Genomic DNA, 17742 nt, shown 5'->3' on the forward strand with positions numbered 1-17742 from the left:
TTCGGCGTCCCACTGGAATCTGACTTCTTTCTTGGTCAACCGAGTCATCGGTGCAGTAATACTCGAGAAGTCTTTCACGAAACGCCGATAGTACCCTGCAAGTATGAGGAAACTGCGAATCTCCGCTACATTCTTCGGCCTTTCCCACTGTAGCATAGTCTCGATCTTAGAATGATCGACAGAGATTCCTTGTCCTGAAATCACATGCCCAAGGAACTTCAATTCTGTCAGCCAGAAGTCACATTTCTCCTTCTTAGCATACAACTGGTGTTCACGAAGAGTTTGAAGAACAATTCTCAAATGCTGCCCGTGTTCTTCCCAAGTCTTCGAGTAAACCAGTATGTCGTCAATGAAGACAATTACGAACCGATCTAAATACGACCGGAAAACACGGTTCATCAAGTCCATAAATGCCGCCGGGGCATTCGTTAGCCCAAAAGGCATTACAAGAAACTCGAAATGCTCGTACCGAGTTCTAAAAGTAGTCTTCGGAATGTCCTCCTCCTTAATTTTCAATTGGTGGTACCCCGATCTCAAGTCAATCTTGGAGTAAAACTGTGATCCACCCAAATGATCGAATAATTCATCGATCCTCGGCAGTGGGTATTTGTTCTTCATAGTTATCCTATTCAATTAACAGTAGTCAATGCATAACCGAAGAGATCTGTCGTGCTTTTTCACAAATAGCACCGGTGCACCTTAAGGTGAAGTACTATTCCGAATATATCCCTTTTCTGCTAACTCCTCAAGCTGCCTCCTTAATTCTTTCATCTCCGCCGGAGCCATCCGGTATGGAGGAATGAAAATAGGTGCTGTTCTCAGAACCAAATCAATACCGAATTCAATCTCCCGTTCTGGCGGTAAACCAGGTAAATCCTCAGGAAACACATCTGTGAACTCATCCACTACAGGAATTCCCGCACTATCTCCAATTACCTCAGGTTCACCTTCCAAAGCAAGAAGGGAAGAAAAACAGGCTAGATTCCTCCGTCCCCCAACACTGTACTTCAACAGTCGTTCTCCCAGGACTGGATTCATATCTGCCTGATAAGAAATCATTGTTCCAGACTTAGTCATCAAAGTCACTCTCCTACGGTAACAGTCAACAATTGCACCGCATTCTGACAACCAATCCATTCCGAAGACCACGTCAAACAGGCTCATCAGAAGGATAATTAAGTCAACTCTCATTCGCTCACTCCCAATCGTGATTTCACATGATCTACATACACTCAACACCTCCACACATCCCAGTGGGGAGTTCAAAGTTATCGGGACTTCTAAATTCTTAGATTTCAGTTTTAAAGTCCGAACAAAAGAACTTGATACAAAAGAGTGTGTGGCACCTGTATCAAACAACACGTGAGCAAAAGAATGAGAGATTAGAATCATATCCTTAACCACCGCGTTGCTGGCCTGACTTCCCGAACTGCCTCCTGCCAGGGCATAAGCTTGCCCATGTACTTTCCATTTCCCTCTACCACCAACATTAGGGCGTTGGGTCGCTAGCCTATACTGTTGTGGCGGAGGTGGTTGTACAGGTCTCAGCACTTGGTGCCGAAATTGTGTATATTGAGGTGGTTGATAAGTTGGCACATGAGGATATGGCATCTGGTGTGGCTGGTATGGTGGCACATACTGTGGTGGCCCCTCTTGACTATACGAAGCGTCACTTTGGGCTTGTTGAGCCGGCGGCTGGTTAGGACAATTCCTCCTAATATGGCCCACCTGCCCATAATGGTGACATTTGGGTCCGTATGGAGCACTTCTGTCACTTCCTGACGAACTACTGCCACCGCTAATCATTCCCCCACCAGGCTGTCCCTGGTTGCGGTTCCTTCTACCACTCCGCTGTGGCCCGCCAGAAGCGGATGGTCCGTCAGAAGCTGAAACTCGCCCAGCTTGTTCTTTACTTTGGTGATAAGTTATGTTATCCTACTCCACCCTAGTAGCAGAAGCTACCAAATCCCGAAAATTCTGAATTCTCAAAGCCACCAATGATCTCCTCACAGAGTTCTTGAGGCCCTTCTCGAACTTAGGACATCTAAGGTGTTCAGATTCCACCAAAGATGGCGCAAACTGGGATATGTCAGTAAACTTGGCCTCATACTCCCTTACAGACATGTCACCTTGTAGCAGAGACATTAATTCCAGCACTTTTTCATCCCTATAACTCTGTGGGAAGTACTGCTCATTGAACAGTGTCTCAAACTGCTCCCAGGTCAGTCCTGCAACATCTATTCTTCTCTTGGCATGTTTCCACCAAGTATTTACTAAACCCCCCATCTTGTATACCGCAAATTCCACCCAGTATTTATCTGGGACTCCCATAGTACTCAAGTGCTTGACTATGGAGTCTAACTAGAACTCTGCCTCCTGGGGTCCTCCCTCACTATTAAACGAGGGGATAGGCGCACGCCTAAATTCTCGGAAGTACCCTTACTTCTTATCCTCAACCGGCCGCTCGTTTTGAGCTCTAGTGGCCATGCCTTGAAAGGCAACATACATGGCATCCAGAAATCCCTGATTCTGTTGTGCCCGTTGATTAGCTGGTCTACGACGAAGCGCCATTTCCTTTAACTGAAATAAAACTAGACTGTTCAGTGGATTACAGATGTCACACATGTATGTACAATCCTGGGATTTTTTAACGTAGGGCTCTGATACCACTCTGTCACGCCCCCCAAACATGGTGGGTGACGTGGAGCTCGATTATGGGTTAATAAAGCAGATTCCCAAACGAACCACGCTTAACTGCATTTAAAATATAATATAAATTTCTAAATCCTGAGCCTCTGACAACACACAGAGCTCCACCCACAGGACATACAGTATCGTACATACATGAACATGTAAACAACCAATTACAACAAACATAAACCATAGCCTAGTTAATCCAAATATTTCTAGAGTTTACAGAATTCTCATTTCCTTACATTTTATTCCAGAGGATGAACACAATCTTCACTTGATTCCAACAGCAGCACAACTCAACTGCTCCGTAGCAAATATCCAGCTATTGTGCACCGCTCCTAGAATCTCCTGGGAGGGGTTTAACACATTTAAAATATAAAACGTGAGCGAAAGGCCCAGTATGATGTAATTTGAAATGACTGTATAATTAGATGGATAATTAAATGAGCAACGAATAAATAAATGAATAAGTAAATAAAATAAATAGACATTCAGTTCCAACAGACAGCCGGAACCACACATCCTTTTTCTCAAAGGAAATATAACTGAAAATAACCGTATTACAGGCTTCAGCAAGTAATTAGTACAAATTACTTACCTAACCAAGTGCCTCGCCTACCCGGACCGAGTTTCGGGTTTTGCCCCCGAGGATGCACTATCCGCATCCTATCTAGGCTTACAGCAATAGACTCTATTACCAGTTTACAAGATCTCTTTGCTTAAGAAATCATGCATTAACTTTTCTGAAAATCATTTTTATGACCCCACGAACTACTCAAGTCGCGGGCCCCATGGCTGAGCAAGCGATGAGGTTCCATGACTGGACAAGCTATGGATTCCATGGACAAGACAAGCCATGGATTCCATAAACTCCACAAGCCATGGTTTTCAAAGAGTTTTTCTTTCGCAAACCAACCCCTTTCGTTTAAAACATTTCCAAGGCCAAAATCCTTTTTGAAAACAGGCTCACAAGGAAAAGGGATAGAAATCCTACCTCGCACTATCAAACCTGGGATTAGCGTTGCCTTTTCAGGCTTCCGCTTCCTCAAGCCCCTTCAGTCTGAATCCTCAGCGATCACTAATGCAAGACAACACTTTAGGATTAATTTTCATTCCTAAAGCAATCCAATCTCAATTAGATACCAAGGTTTCCAATTAGTGTGCCCTAATCCATTTTCATGTTTCAATATATCATTCCAAGGGTTTTCCATCTCAAATCAAGGATTAAAGATGCTAATCCATTCATCTCAAGTCCCCAAATGAAGCTAATTTGGGTTCTCCCCGAAAACAGGGGTCAAAACAACAATTTCAGGCCAAAAGGGGTCAAATCAGTAATTTCAGGCCAAACAGGGTCAAACCCCGTGTCAACCAGTCGACCGGTGACAGAACAGTGCATTACCACCGGTCGACCGGTGGTGTGCACTCCGGTCGACCGCACTGGTCGACCGGTGGAATCAGCTACGCGAGAGAAGCTCGCGGAAACCAGTCCAAAACCTGCAATCTCAGTCCCAAATCGAAATGTTTCAAAGGAAAATCACTAGATCTGGGTTTAGGTCCTAAAACAAGTCCAAAGAACCTAAGATCTCTAATTTCTACCCTAGTTTTACTAAAAAAACCATCAATATCCGGTTTGAACCAAAAATAAGTTTTGAAATTCAAAAACTTGAGATTCAAGAGAAGTTCTTTCAGTAATCTTACCTCGAATCCTTCTCTTGACGTTGAAAACTTCTTTAAATCTTTCCTTGGTTCAAGATCCGTTTGATTTGGGATAAAAATGGGAGAGGGAGCGAGAGAGAGAGAGACAGCGAGAGAGGAAGTGCACGGGAAGGAAAAGGAAAGGAAGAAAAGAAAAGGAAAGGAAAAAGAAAAGAAAAAGGAAAAAGAAAAGAAAAAGGAAAAAGAAAAAGAAAAGGACATGTGTACAATATTTTAAAAGAGCAGTCCAGAAATGTGCCCATACACACTTCTGGGTTAAAATAAATTACTGAGAATAATTTAAATACCTTTGAACTATTTAAACTCACACGTGTGAGAAACATTTATTAATTAATACTTAATTAATTAATCTAGATTAGGCACACTAAAAATCTCAATTACCTTAATTAATCTCAATTAATTCCTCAGGGTGTTACATGCCTACTTGTTTTCCCAAGAAAAAAAAAAGAGTGTAATTAACCTAATCAGTCCTTAAAGTATGTGCATTCTATCTCTTTAATCCCTCAATTTTAATTAACAATTTACTCCCTAAGCTCTTGACTTTTTACCTTTTTATATCTGAACATTAAAATTGGTAAAAGACTTCTAAACTTCTTACAGATAATCATGTTCCAATACATGATAATTAATTTTTTTTTTACATAAATAGTTTCATTAAATGCAAAATATTCTGATTTTTAATGTATCGTAATAACAATTAAGAGAGTATTTAGCACTTAATATAATTATTTCTATAAAAATTTCAATTATTATGCGTTTAGAACATGGTGATCTTCGTGAAATTTTAAAAATATGTCATCAATTTTAATGTGCAAAGACCAAAGTGATAAGATGTACATAATTTAGGCACCAATAGTGTTAATAACTGAAAGAGAGAGAGAAAGAAAGGTGCCTACTTGTCCATTCTTTCGGTCTGCAAATAGTTTTTTTTTTCATAGAAAAATGGGCATCCTAAAATTATAACTCAACAGTGGAGTAAGTGTTTTTATTATTAAATTAATTTTTCAACGGTCAGACCTACAGTAAAAATATTTTTGTGTAACGCACTGTAAATATTTAATACGGACTTATATAAATCTAACCGTTAAAATTTTAATCTAACAGTCAAAAACTCTTACTCCACTAATGAGTCACAAATGAAGGATGCACCATAAAGTTTTCCAAAAAAAAATGTTTTTATTCCATTATGCAATAAAAAGTTCAGTAAATAATATATTAGAATTAATAATTTAAGGACCAAAGTAACAAGATACATATAATTTAAGGACCAATGGTTTGTTCTTCCGTTTTTTAGATACTCATATTTTGTTCCTCTTGTTCCATTTTCACACTTTTTTTTTTGAGAAATAATTTATTTTTCACAATTTTCATGCATTGATGATTGAAGGAATATACTTTGATATTAAAGTTTATCATTGTGAGGAAAACTTGAATGTTTATACATCTTCGTCTAGTGATGCAAGAAGATTCAAGTGGAGTGGAGTTTAAGTGGAAGATTACGGGTTTAATCGCGTGTTTTATAAAAAAGTATATACTGATCATCAATGTTGATTCAAATTCCGTTGGTTGGACATTTTAGCAACAATTACTCGTTATTAAGATCAATAAGAGCGATTAAAATAGTTATCAAATATTATTCTATTTTTAATAAGTAAGAAAGTGCGAGAAAACCGCAGTGGATTGATTTGAATATATATATGAAATGGTTTTCTTCTTCTTTTTCACGAATAAAATAATTGTACCCTTTTAAACTGTCTAAATTTCATTAAGTATTTGTTCAATTTAAATATATTTTTTAATTTTAGTATAATATTACATCTAAAAATAGGCTCTATCGTATATGGCATCACATATAAATTTCTTAAAATAATTAACCCTTTCTTCCCCGGATTGCATGAGACAATTAGAACAAGTACATAACACTTCATGTGCATAATGGAACTCATTGCCGTAAATTTTACCATTGCTTTTATATATATATATATATATATAAATAATTTTACCATTGCTATATGTCATAAATAGAATCTTCTAAAGTGGCCACGAAGGTTGAGTGACATGGTGGTCCATTCCACATGAATTAAGAAACCCACCAACGTTATGAAAGGTATTTTCATTTAGAGGTATTTTCAACTTTTTCTAAAGTAATGACACAACTTTATACGATTCGGTAGTAAGAGTACAACTTTATATGATTCTATAAATTGACTGGTTGTTGTGTCAATTATATATTCATATCTTGATTTTGCGTGTGACATATTCAGATTCACCTTTCATTTTCCGACTAATGCTTGGAGCTAAATGGTCAACTTTTGACGACTACTTGGATAGAGAATTCTAGTAATTTGGATTACAGAATCGGAGATGGGATTGGATTCAACAGGAGTATTACAATCCGCCCAATTCATTTCACATGTTTGAATTTAGAATTCGAGTTTCGTTATTGTAAAAAACTCTAAGAAATAATCACATTTAATTTTTTTTTATTACAGTAAAAAGCTCTCAGAAATAATTATATTTAACTTTTTTACTATAATAAAAAGCTCTTATTCTAATTCTTGGGTAAAACTCATCCCCAAAAGCTAGCTTATAAGGAGAGGGTGCCTAAGTGGTTATAAACCCACATGTTAAGCCCATACTTTAACAATGTGAGACTCAACCAGGATCATAATATACCACAACGCTTCCGAGACTAACGTCCATGGCGGCCCACTATTGATGACTCACTCTGGCCTTTTCAGGTCCCCCCCTCCCCAGGTCACCCCTTCCGCAACGTAGGCCTGAGGAGGGATATGCTCTGATACCAATTGTTATAACCCTTGGGTAGAACTCATCTAGAGTGGGCCGCCGTGGACGTCAGTGTCGAAAGCGTGGTGGTATGTTACGATCCTAGTTGAATCCCACATTGCTATAGGCTTAGCATGTGGGTTTATAACTACTTGAGCACCCTCTCCCTACAAGCTAGCTTTTGGGGATGAGTTCATGAACTCATCCCCAAAAGCTAGCTTGTAGGGAGATGGTGCCCAAGTGGTTATAAACCCACATACTAAGCCCATACTTTAGGAATGTGGGACTCAACTAGGATCTTAACACACCAACACGCTTCCGACATCGATGTCTACAGCGGCCCACTCTGGCCTTTCCAGGTCACCCCTCCCCAGATCGCCTATTCCGCAACGTGGGCCTGAGGAGGGACATGCTCTGATACCAATTGTTATAACTCTTGGGTAGAACTCAACCCCAAAAGCTAACTTTTGAGGATGAGTTCTACCCAAAAATTATAATATCAACTCGAACCGAACTAAATAGGCCCAAAGTCGTGTGTATGAAGGTCTTTTAGCAAACTCAACCATCATTCAATTTCAGTCAAACGGTTGAGAAGAAACATTACCATCACAACTTTAGCCCCTTGTCAAATGTAGCACACATTGAAGCAGCAGAAACCGATTTTACTCTAGTAGTGACAATGAAGAGCCGATTTTACTCTGGTCTCAATTGAAGGTTTCGTCTTATGTCTCACAAGAACATTTGCATTGATATTTGTATATTTTATTTAGTTAAAAACAATTCTTCGTTTAAAAATATAAATGAATAAATAAAACAACACCAAATGATCAGAACAAATGTAAATACCAAATAAGAACATATTTGAAGAGAATTGAAAATGAACAAGACATGGAAACATAAGGTTCTTAAGTTTAAATTTCTTATATTACATAGAATTATAAGTTTGGGTATAACCAAATGGCCAGCTTAAAGCTTATTACTATTGACTCAATCTTGACCTGACCCTTCATATGATTTAGTGTTTGGGTCGGGGCGGTAGTTTAGGTCCAAAAAGTATTTGAAAAAAGTACATGGTTTCTTATAATTTTGTATAAATCTAATGTATATGTCATTTTAAATAATTATGTGTCATAAATGTCTTTTCTTTTCTTTTTATTAACTGAATAACAATTGTTTATTTTTTATAGAGTGTCATAAATAATATATATTTTACCATTTTAAGTGGTAGTTCTGGTTTTTTTTTTTTCAAAACATTTTGAGGCCGGGCAGGTCTAAAGTGTTTTTTTATTTTTATTTTTAAAATTTATTCTATAAAAGTTCAGATCAAACAATGCCCTAACTCATCAAGCTTTAAAAGACTGAACTGGGCTGATATTCTTTCCTTTCCCTGCATTTTTATCTCTAATATCACACTTTGTATTGGTGCCTATAGGTAAACTTTTAAGATACTCAACTTGGATTAAATGCAGAAAGTCTTGAAGTGTTAATTTAAGCCCACTTCCCAACACTGAAGCTTTTAAGAGACAACTTGGACTAATTAGACTTAAACTTTATTTGGAAATATATGATCCACATTAGAAAATCTTCAGCTTTATCCCAATCTCATCATAGAATAGTTTAAATGAGACATTACAATCATAAGTGTTATGCAATTATTACTTAATAGTGGAATCTGGGCCATTGACAGGGTAGCAGTCGACTTACCTTCTAACTTACATGTTTTTGTTAATGTATTAATTATTAATAATTCTTGATACATGCAAAACAGAGTAGATTAACACCTATAATACAATATGCTTCTTTTGTTAAAATTTAATGGTTTTAATTATGTTAAATACTTATTTGTCTTGATTATTCATAATTTTATATTGGGGCACGATAAAAAGGTATGAATAAAGGACAAGCATTGCAATACCACAACATGAATATAAATGCGTACAATGTTGCACGTGATGTCATAAATCACAAACAAACTCAATACAACTTAATACGATTATTGGTAGAGGGATTCGTTCCCTGATTCGAATCATGATTCATGGTTCGCTACAGTATTTTCTCTCATAAAAAATACACGTAAATCGAAAATGATTCGAATCACATAGTTTGAATCCTCCAACCAAACGAACCCTAATTAGACCGGCACGAATACAAATGCAACACTATTAAATCTATAATAAATGAGAAAGGCAAAACACAACACGTCCCATTTGACATCGTTAAATGCTCGTGTTGAGGTTACAAGACATCGCTCAAGTAAAGGTGGACCTAAATTGCTTACCCTAAAATTACCAAAAATAAATAAATAAATAAATGACATGTAACCCTAATTAGCAAGTGCCCACCAAAATTGTTTAGCAATAAAAGGGGGACATCCTTCTACCAATACAATAAAGTGGGACATCCCGAATGCTAATTGCTATGATGCTACGTCCAATTCCCCTATTTCCACCCCTCAATTTGCTACATCCAAGTCCACATCACTTGGAAATTTTCTTCACATTTAAGAAACCAAATACTTGGAAGTACTATAATTTCATGTAAATTAAAGAACAATATCCTGTTGGCGCCAGTTTGGCTAGAAAGACAACAATTTCGCGCATATTTTGCCAGAAAAAGACAGATCCGCCAACCAAAAAGCAAAACAAATTTCTCATTAAAAATAAAAAAAAAACCGAAGCAACGTCACCATTATAGCCCTATTGTCACACGTTAATCATTATTATAAATAATTTCCCATTGTTTTCATTTCAACACGTCTCTAATATCGATTCTTTTCAAATTTCAAATCCTAAACCGGTAAAAAATTCTCAAATCCCATGATTAGCAAAAAAATTCTCAAATCCCATTTTCTGGGTTTTCTTGCCGACCATTTTCATGTTAAGTAAGCGTGAAGGGAAAAAAAATCCCTCCATGGTAAATCTTCTAATAGTAACAAATTTTTTTTAATATCTTTTTCGGTACTTTAACGTATTAATAAATCATATTTTTTATGAATTAATTTATATAAAATAACGTAAAAATTAAAAAATATATAAATTTAATAATTAAAAAAATTTAACAATTAGTGTACTAAAGAACCTCCCTGTTGTTTTAACTATTGAATCAGTTTCTGGTAACCGGTAGTTCGTTTTCTAGATCCTGCCCAAAAAATCTAAAAGAAAAAAAGAGAGGATTTCATTATCGTTGACTTAACCCACTACGGTTAAAAATCCGTTTGACCCGAGATTTACAACTTGTCTGGGGTGTTATTATCTTAAACGCTTTTTATAATCAAGACCCAGAAAAGAAAAAAGAACAACAATTATTCAATAATTTTACGTCAATTACTCACATTTGTCATTAATGTCCTGACTGACCCGATTCGATAAAGATTATTTTGAATTCCCGGTGAGCAATCAATGCTCTGATAGGAGGAGCCGCTGAAGAAGGCAAGTTTTTCTCTCTAATTCCTTTTGAAATTCCCACCTGGGTTTTCTTTTTTATTGGTGGTACATGGAATTTTGAAGCTTAGAATATAGTTTCTGTTCGATTTTTGCTTCTTTTTTTTGTTTTGTCAAAGAAAGATGGGTTTTTGCTTCTTTTAATGGTTGTGTTCATGGTTTCAATGAAATCGAGGTTGTTGGAGATTTTATTATTTTTTGGTATAATTTTTTACAGTCTGAATATTGTCCTTTTGCAATGATGTTATTGAATTTATTAACTTTAACATGCTTTGGCGCGAGGTTCACTTTATTTTTCCAATGATTGCCTGCCAGAAAGAAGGTCTTTGTTTCAGAATTTTGGTCTGTTTTTTCTTGTTTCTAGTAACTTTTTTCCTTTGCTCTTATGGGAATATGAGCTTTAGCTTCTTAAATGAGGTTCCCCTGCTTTTTCTTTTTGTTTTTATGTCTTTCAATTTTTAATTCTTTTGGTTGATTTTTCTGTAGTTAGTCTTTTCTTCTCTTTTCACATCTTTATCATTTTGTTAGGCATCTAATACGGTCTTTGTCGTGTTTTCTATTTCTGTTTCTTAATTATTTGATTTGGATTTCTATATAGTCTCTTGGTGTATTTATTGAACTTTGCTTTGATTTCCAGAATCCGAGGTTTAGGAACTCGGAGCGGCTCCAATTTTAGTATCAGATGTTTGGAGTTGTTGTAGAACTGCAGAGGACAATTGGGTAAGTAAAAGTTACTATTTTCCAATTGGGATTCGTGATTTTGATAAGTTGTTAGATATTTAGAGGCTCAGGGCTGATAAAGTAACCAGACCCCAAAAGGAAAAGAGAGAGAGAGACAGAGAATATATAATGGTAGCAATAATTGGAAAAATGAGTTATATTCCTTAAATTTATTCATGAAACCTTTTCTTTATCTGAATTTGGTGCAGATGAATCCTGTCTTTTTGTAGAAATTACTCGAGTTTGAGTGGGGCTATTTATCTAGTGTAGTGCGAGGCATTGTTTTACAGAAATGGAATCCAAACAAAGTACACCTCCAAGTGTGATGGCAAGACTAATGCGTCTTGATGAACTTCCACAACCTCAGGAGGCTGTCCAGAAGCCTCAAAGAGTGCTTTCTGAGAATTATCTGTGGAGAGTTGCTTCGATTGGGGTCGGGAAGAAGCACTCGCTTAGGAAGACACTTGAAGAGAAGAAACAAATTAAGGATGTTTGCCAAGTGGTTAAAACATTGAAGGAAGACGAACATGCTATGGGGAAGAATAGCATCACCCCCAGAAACCGTTTAGTGAATGAAAAGCCTCAAACTCCAAAAAATTTCCAAGATTCTTTAGAATTAGTTGATTCGAAGAATGGTCATTTTCAGACATATATCCCATACAGAAACTCTTTGTTATCCAAGCCTACTCATGGTCTGCAAGCTTCCATTCCCCTCACAAGCAAAAATAGTACTTCTATTCGTAGAAATGTTGATACTCACAGGAAACGAAAGAGTACTAAAACTGAACTCGGATATCTTCGACCGCGTCAAATACTTGAGAATAGCAGCACAGTTACAGGTTCTCATCAAGAAGAATTTGGTCTTCGTTTCTATGATTTCTCGAGATCTCAGTTGGGGACACAAGATGAAGCAGGCTCTCCAGATAGAAGAATTGTTGTTCTGAAACCAATGCCTATTGAGTCTGGTTTTTCTGGAAGATATTTCTCGTTACCGTGTTCTAATGGTAACGCCTTGACCATAAAATCTGGGTTATCGACACCTCCTATTTGTTCTTCTGACCTGACAAAGCAATGCCAATCCGCCGCTTCCTCGAACAATTCCCACACGTTCCAGAAGCAGCTCTCTGAAAGGTATCCAATGAGCAAAAAAGGCAGTTCCCTGAATGAATTGTTTGTGATACAAAATCACGATTCGAGACCAAAAAATCGCAAGCCTAATAGTCGTAGGCATGGCCTGAAAAATCTGGACCTCAGTAAGTTCTCAAAACAACAATCGAAATATGAAGCTTTTCGCAGTAAATTGTATTTGAGGTCAGCGGATTCTCTTAACTGGGCAAGGTGTAAACTTAGGAAACACAATATTGATCAGGAGGGTTCGGAAGCGAAAGACTTGAAACTTAATTCCGAGAAATATAAATTTCTACCTTGCCTGGATTCAGTAAGTTCCTGCTCTGATATGGAAGATCGTAACGCGTTACTTGAGACATGGGTGAGGAAAGATAAGATGAAGCACAAGCTTGATGATGGCAATATGTTTAAGCAGAATGTGATGCTTACGAAAGTTGCAGATGTGATAGTGGATGCAGAGAATAAATTTGCAGTCAAGCCCTCTGTAAAATCCGAGTATGAGCAAATAGGGGAAGACGACGATTTTTCTAGCTGTGCTACAGATACTTCTCTTTCACAGGTTTGTTGTTGTTTTAGTTTTTGTTACAGAAGGATGCTTAAAGCCCTTTCAAAATGGATATTATTTAGGATGTTAGGACCCCTTTTTTATCAGCTTATGAGGAAGCTAGGTGACCCTTCGTATATATGCGTAGACAATCATTTTTGTGATTATTTCTGTTGGTCCGCATTTCTGCCATTGGTTACTATTTTTTCTTGACCTTTTCAGAAGCAGTTAAAAGTCATTTAGTTGCCTTCGTATGACTTCTCTTTTCCCGCAGGGGGTTGGTTCAATTTCTTACGAATATCATAAATTTAAGTTTTTAATTCGAATTGAGATGTCACTTTATTTAAAAAATTTTTATTGTAATAAAAAAATTAAATGTGACTATTTATAAGAACTTTTTATTTTAACAAAATTTAAATCGGTGAAATGAACGACAATATAATTTTGTTAATTCAGCTGTCGATTTCTTTCGAATTTTGGTATATATGTAGTTTTTAAATGCCATCTGGATATTCGTTTTAACAGGAGTTTCTTTGACTTCTAGTTGAAAAAACCTTTTTAGCATGCTACTCCTTAGTTTTAAAAAGCCGTTTTAGGTTATTGATATGATGATTACTTTCTAAGAAAAATTTTTAGTTTCTTAAATATATATCCGCTTTCCCTATAATATGGCATCTTCAAAACTGTAAAAATTGCAGGACAAACCAATTGGATTTCATGAAGAAAGTTCTGATTTCTCGCGCTGCTCTGGCACGGAGCTGGATTCTCTGGTGAGTTTGGAAGAGGCTTATCAGCCTACTCCAACATCAGTTCTGGAACCACCATTTAGCGAAGAGGCTATAATTAGCTCCGAGTTCTTGGGAATGGTAAAGGGTGACATCTGTGGTAAGTAACTGGAATAGGCTCTGCCTTCTAACAGTGGCTTGTCTTCTAAATCCCCATTCTTAAATAGCTTTGTTTTTTCTCTGGCGCTAGACTTAAGAAGACATCTTGAACTTCTAAAATCAGAGGACTCAGAAACATACTCAGATGGATCTGGAATGGCTGTATCAAGTGATGATGAAAGCGAGGAAAAATCTGCAGGCCACTCAAAAGGGGATGAAGTGACTATGAAAATCTTCATAGTCGAAGAAAGTAGAAACTTCTCATACCTTGTTGACGTGTTAGCAGAGGCGAGTTTTCACTGTTGGAATTTGGAGGAATTCGGTACCTGGCACTCTCTGGATTGCCCAATAAGCCTTTCGGTCTTTGAGACCTTAGAGAAGAAGTACGGTGAACAGATGTCTTGGAAGAGGTCGGAGAGAAGACTTCTGTTTGACCGCATGAATGAAGGGTTGATGGAGATTATCCTTCCGTGCATCGGTGTACCTGCATGGAAAAAGTCTGTGTCGAGAAGGTTGAGCTCTGTTCGTGACGAGGAGATGATTCAGGAAGATCTCTGGAGGTTGCTTGTTAGCCAAGAAAAGGAATGTTGCAAGAGCTCGGCAGAGACACTGCTAGAAAGTGAATTAGGAAAGTTAGATTTAGGAGACGAGATTGATGCTATTGGTACGGAAATAGAGAGATTGTTGTTTGATGAGCTCATGGCAGAGTTTTTTTTTTAGCGTGAAGAGTTCTTGAACACAGTCCTTTTTTCTTTTGTATTCTTTTTCTGCACAACATTCTTGTGAACAAGCCCCAGTTAGGGGGTGGGGGAAGACGTGTACAGACATTGCAAAGTTTTGGTCAAGTGAGTAAGTTTGATAGAGTGAAAGAGGCTTAAAGTTTGTTAGAGTGAAGAGTTCCAAAGTTTGATAGAGTGATGATTTTTTTTTTCCTCTTAGTGAAGATCATGGATATTTTGCTCATGCTCATAAGAAAAGATGTGTATAGACACTGGGAAATTTTTTGATAGAGTGAAGAGGTTTCCTATATACACTAGTGAAAATCAGGTATATTTTAATGATGTTTGTATGGACTCTTAATCTTTGCATAAAACTTATTTATTTGTCTGATATTTTGGTGGAAGGCACTCATTTTAGTTGGCCAGGTAATGTATCATATCTGCAGTAGCTGAAAAACACGAATACAATTTATTGACCTTATTCATCAAGTCTACAAAATTCCTTGGCCCACATCTAACTAAAAATCAACTTATTGTACATTATTCAATAAGGTCTGCTATTAGAGGAAGTTTTGGGAACTTCAAGTATCTTGTAGATGCCAGTTTTGGGGTTTTTAAGCATTAGTTGTAGGTGAAACAAAATGTAATCTCTTAGTTGACCTAAAACTCTTGTCCTTATCCATACCACTCAAATTATCCAACTAATTAGTCAAACAGTTTTTGGGTGTAACACTAACAATAATTGTTACTTGTTTTCTCTAATCGTGTTTAAATGATCATATTGATATGGACCACTTAAGGTATGTTGCGCGAGTATTTGCGTGTTTTTTGAAATTTCAAATTCTGATGGTTTTATTTTATATTAGTAAAGTGAGAGCCATAAATTTCACACCGTATTATAAAAAACAAAGTATAAATACCCTAAAACGAAGTTTCAAAATTTGATGATTTTATTTTATATTAATCAAGTGAGAGCCATAAATCTCACACTATATTAAAAAAAAATCATACGTACCCTGAAATGAACTTATACATGGAGTTGAAAAGATTTTGGTCACTTTAACCGGCACCGGCTTAATTTACTAATTAATCCATTTTTTACACAGATATGATGCCTCTAAACACTAGAGTCATCTATAGTACATTGCAAAATAAAAACTCAGTACCAAATTGTCATTAACTCTATTTCATCTTCTCTACTTCTAACACTTGTGACAAAACCCGTGATAACAATAATAAATAAAGAAATAAAGAATAAATAAATGGTTTCTACAGGGAAAAAAATGAGGTCTTTGATATCTCAAAAGAACAGTAAGAAGAAAAAAAAAAAAAAAAAAAAAAACTCCGTTCGAACACTAAACACATTACTACTTCAATCAGCGGGACCAATCCAGATATGTAAGAACCTTAATTTTCATTAAAATTCACATACATTGTACTTTAAGATGCATCAAATTAAGAGTACTGAACACTGTAATAGTACTCGATATACCACAAGACCACAACACCACATTTCCAAACAATTAAACATAAACCACTATTTATCTAGAACATGACAACACAAAGAAAATATAAGATTAAAAAAAAAACATTATTTACTCAAGAGAGGTAAATGTTGATATGCATGATCGTATCCACGCCGTCCGTGGTGTGCTGGTCCACGTGGGGAAGCGACTCCACCGTAGCGTAACCCTGCGCGTTGTCATACTTCCCCGTCCCTCCGATCACCGCCACGTGGGACACCGGCGTCGCAGTCCTATGGACACCGAACAAGCTGATGGTATCCTCTACGTGATGGTCATGGTCGTTTCCATGCACCATCACCGTCATCACCATCGTGTGGCTGTTCCCGTCCAGAGAGCTCGCCAGGTAGAACCCCTGAGCCCTACCGATCACGGCCGATCCCAGCTCGTGCTCTTCGGTTAATTCGTCGTCGAGCACCGTCACCGAGCCGAACATCAGCTTCTGCAGGGTGGCGGAGCCGGATGGCAGCTGCCCGGCGGTGACGAATGGCTGCCCGGAGCCGCCGGCGACGATGTTGTTGTTGCCGCTGTTCTGGATGAAGGTGTTGGTCTGCGTGTTGGTGAAGCCCGACGCGCCTTGGCCGTTGAGCCCGGCGAGGAACGGCAGGTTGTTCCTGTTGTTGTTGAGGATGCCGTTGACGTTGGCTGTGGTCAACGGGGCCGCGCCGCTGACTGGGAAAATGTTGTTGTTGGCCTTCGTAAAGGGAACGTTGGAGATCGTGCTGGCTACAAGCCCCGTCACAATCCGGGCTGTCGGGTGGGACCCGCCAATGATGTCGTGCATGTAGAAAGAAAGAGTCGGGTGGCCTGGGGCCGCGCCTGCCGATGTCACATCACCGGTTGGGTTGAGTGGGCCCGACCCAGCAGGGGACGTGGTGGCGGGACCAGCTATTGGTGCCACGCTGGCACCAGGCGATGGAACACCTGGCTGGTTGGTGTTGGGTTGTGGTGAGTCATCATCGCCAGCACTTGCGCCGACTTCGGGGATTGGTGAGTCAGCATTGTCGTCAGAGTCGTCGTCGACAGGTGGGGTGATGGGAGTAACGGCTGGGATTTGGCCACTTGGGAGAGGGGTGGTGGGATTCAGCTGCAGTTGGTCGCCGATTGGGCCAGTTGTAGGTTGGGGATTGGCGATTTCAGGCTGTGGGTCCACCTCATCAAGAATTCTTGCTGAGCTGGCACATCCAATGGTGATGGCTAGAAGAACGATGTAGGCAATGACCTTGAGTGTTAGTGAGGAGAATAGGATAGTTTTTGCCATTTTTGAAAGTGATCAAGTCTTCTTAAGAGCGTTTATTAGATTTTAGAAGATTACTTCTGCTTTTCTCTAGGCAACAATCTTCATGTGTAAATATAGGTTGGGGAGAGTCCATGAGGAAAGTGGATCAGCTAAATGTGATGGAGTTGTTGCGCACTTTTGGAGAGGTTTTTGTTTTGGTTTCTTCTTAAGAGCGTTTATTAGATTTTAGAAGATTACTTCTGCTTTTCTCTAGGCAACAATCTTCATGTGTAAATATAGGTTGGGGAGAGTCCATGAGGAAAGTGGATCAGCTAAATGTGATGGAGTTGTTGCGCACTTTTGGAGAG

The 17742-nt window shown here is 38.1% G+C and overlaps 2 protein-coding genes across 2 annotated transcripts; one reads left to right on the forward strand and one right to left on the reverse strand.

The window, feature by feature from the left end:
• Nucleotides 1-10947: 10947 nt before the first annotated feature.
• On the forward strand, nucleotides 10948-14931 carry LOC21408128. Its single transcript, XM_010098376.2, has 5 exons — nucleotides 10948-10959; nucleotides 11275-11357; nucleotides 11567-13044; nucleotides 13728-13914; nucleotides 14005-14931. The coding sequence occupies exons 3-5, from the start codon at nucleotides 11650-11652 to the stop codon at nucleotides 14631-14633; spliced, it is 2211 nt and encodes a 736-aa protein (XP_010096678.1). The 5' UTR covers nucleotides 10948-10959; nucleotides 11275-11357; nucleotides 11567-11649; the 3' UTR covers nucleotides 14634-14931.
• A 1242-nt stretch (nucleotides 14932-16173) lies between these two features.
• LOC21408129 (dirigent protein 24) lies at nucleotides 16174-17416 on the reverse strand. The gene has a single exon (XM_010098377.2). It carries the CDS (start codon nucleotides 17414-17416, stop codon nucleotides 16232-16234), a length of 1185 nt encoding a protein of 394 aa, XP_010096679.1. The 3' UTR covers nucleotides 16174-16231.
• Between the last annotated feature and the right edge of the window lie 326 nt (nucleotides 17417-17742).

The sequence above is a fragment of the Morus notabilis genome, unplaced genomic scaffold (assembly GCF_000414095.1).
Source record: "Morus notabilis unplaced genomic scaffold, ASM41409v2 Scaffold139, whole genome shotgun sequence".
NCBI classification, from domain to species: Eukaryota; Viridiplantae; Streptophyta; class Magnoliopsida; order Rosales; family Moraceae; genus Morus; species Morus notabilis.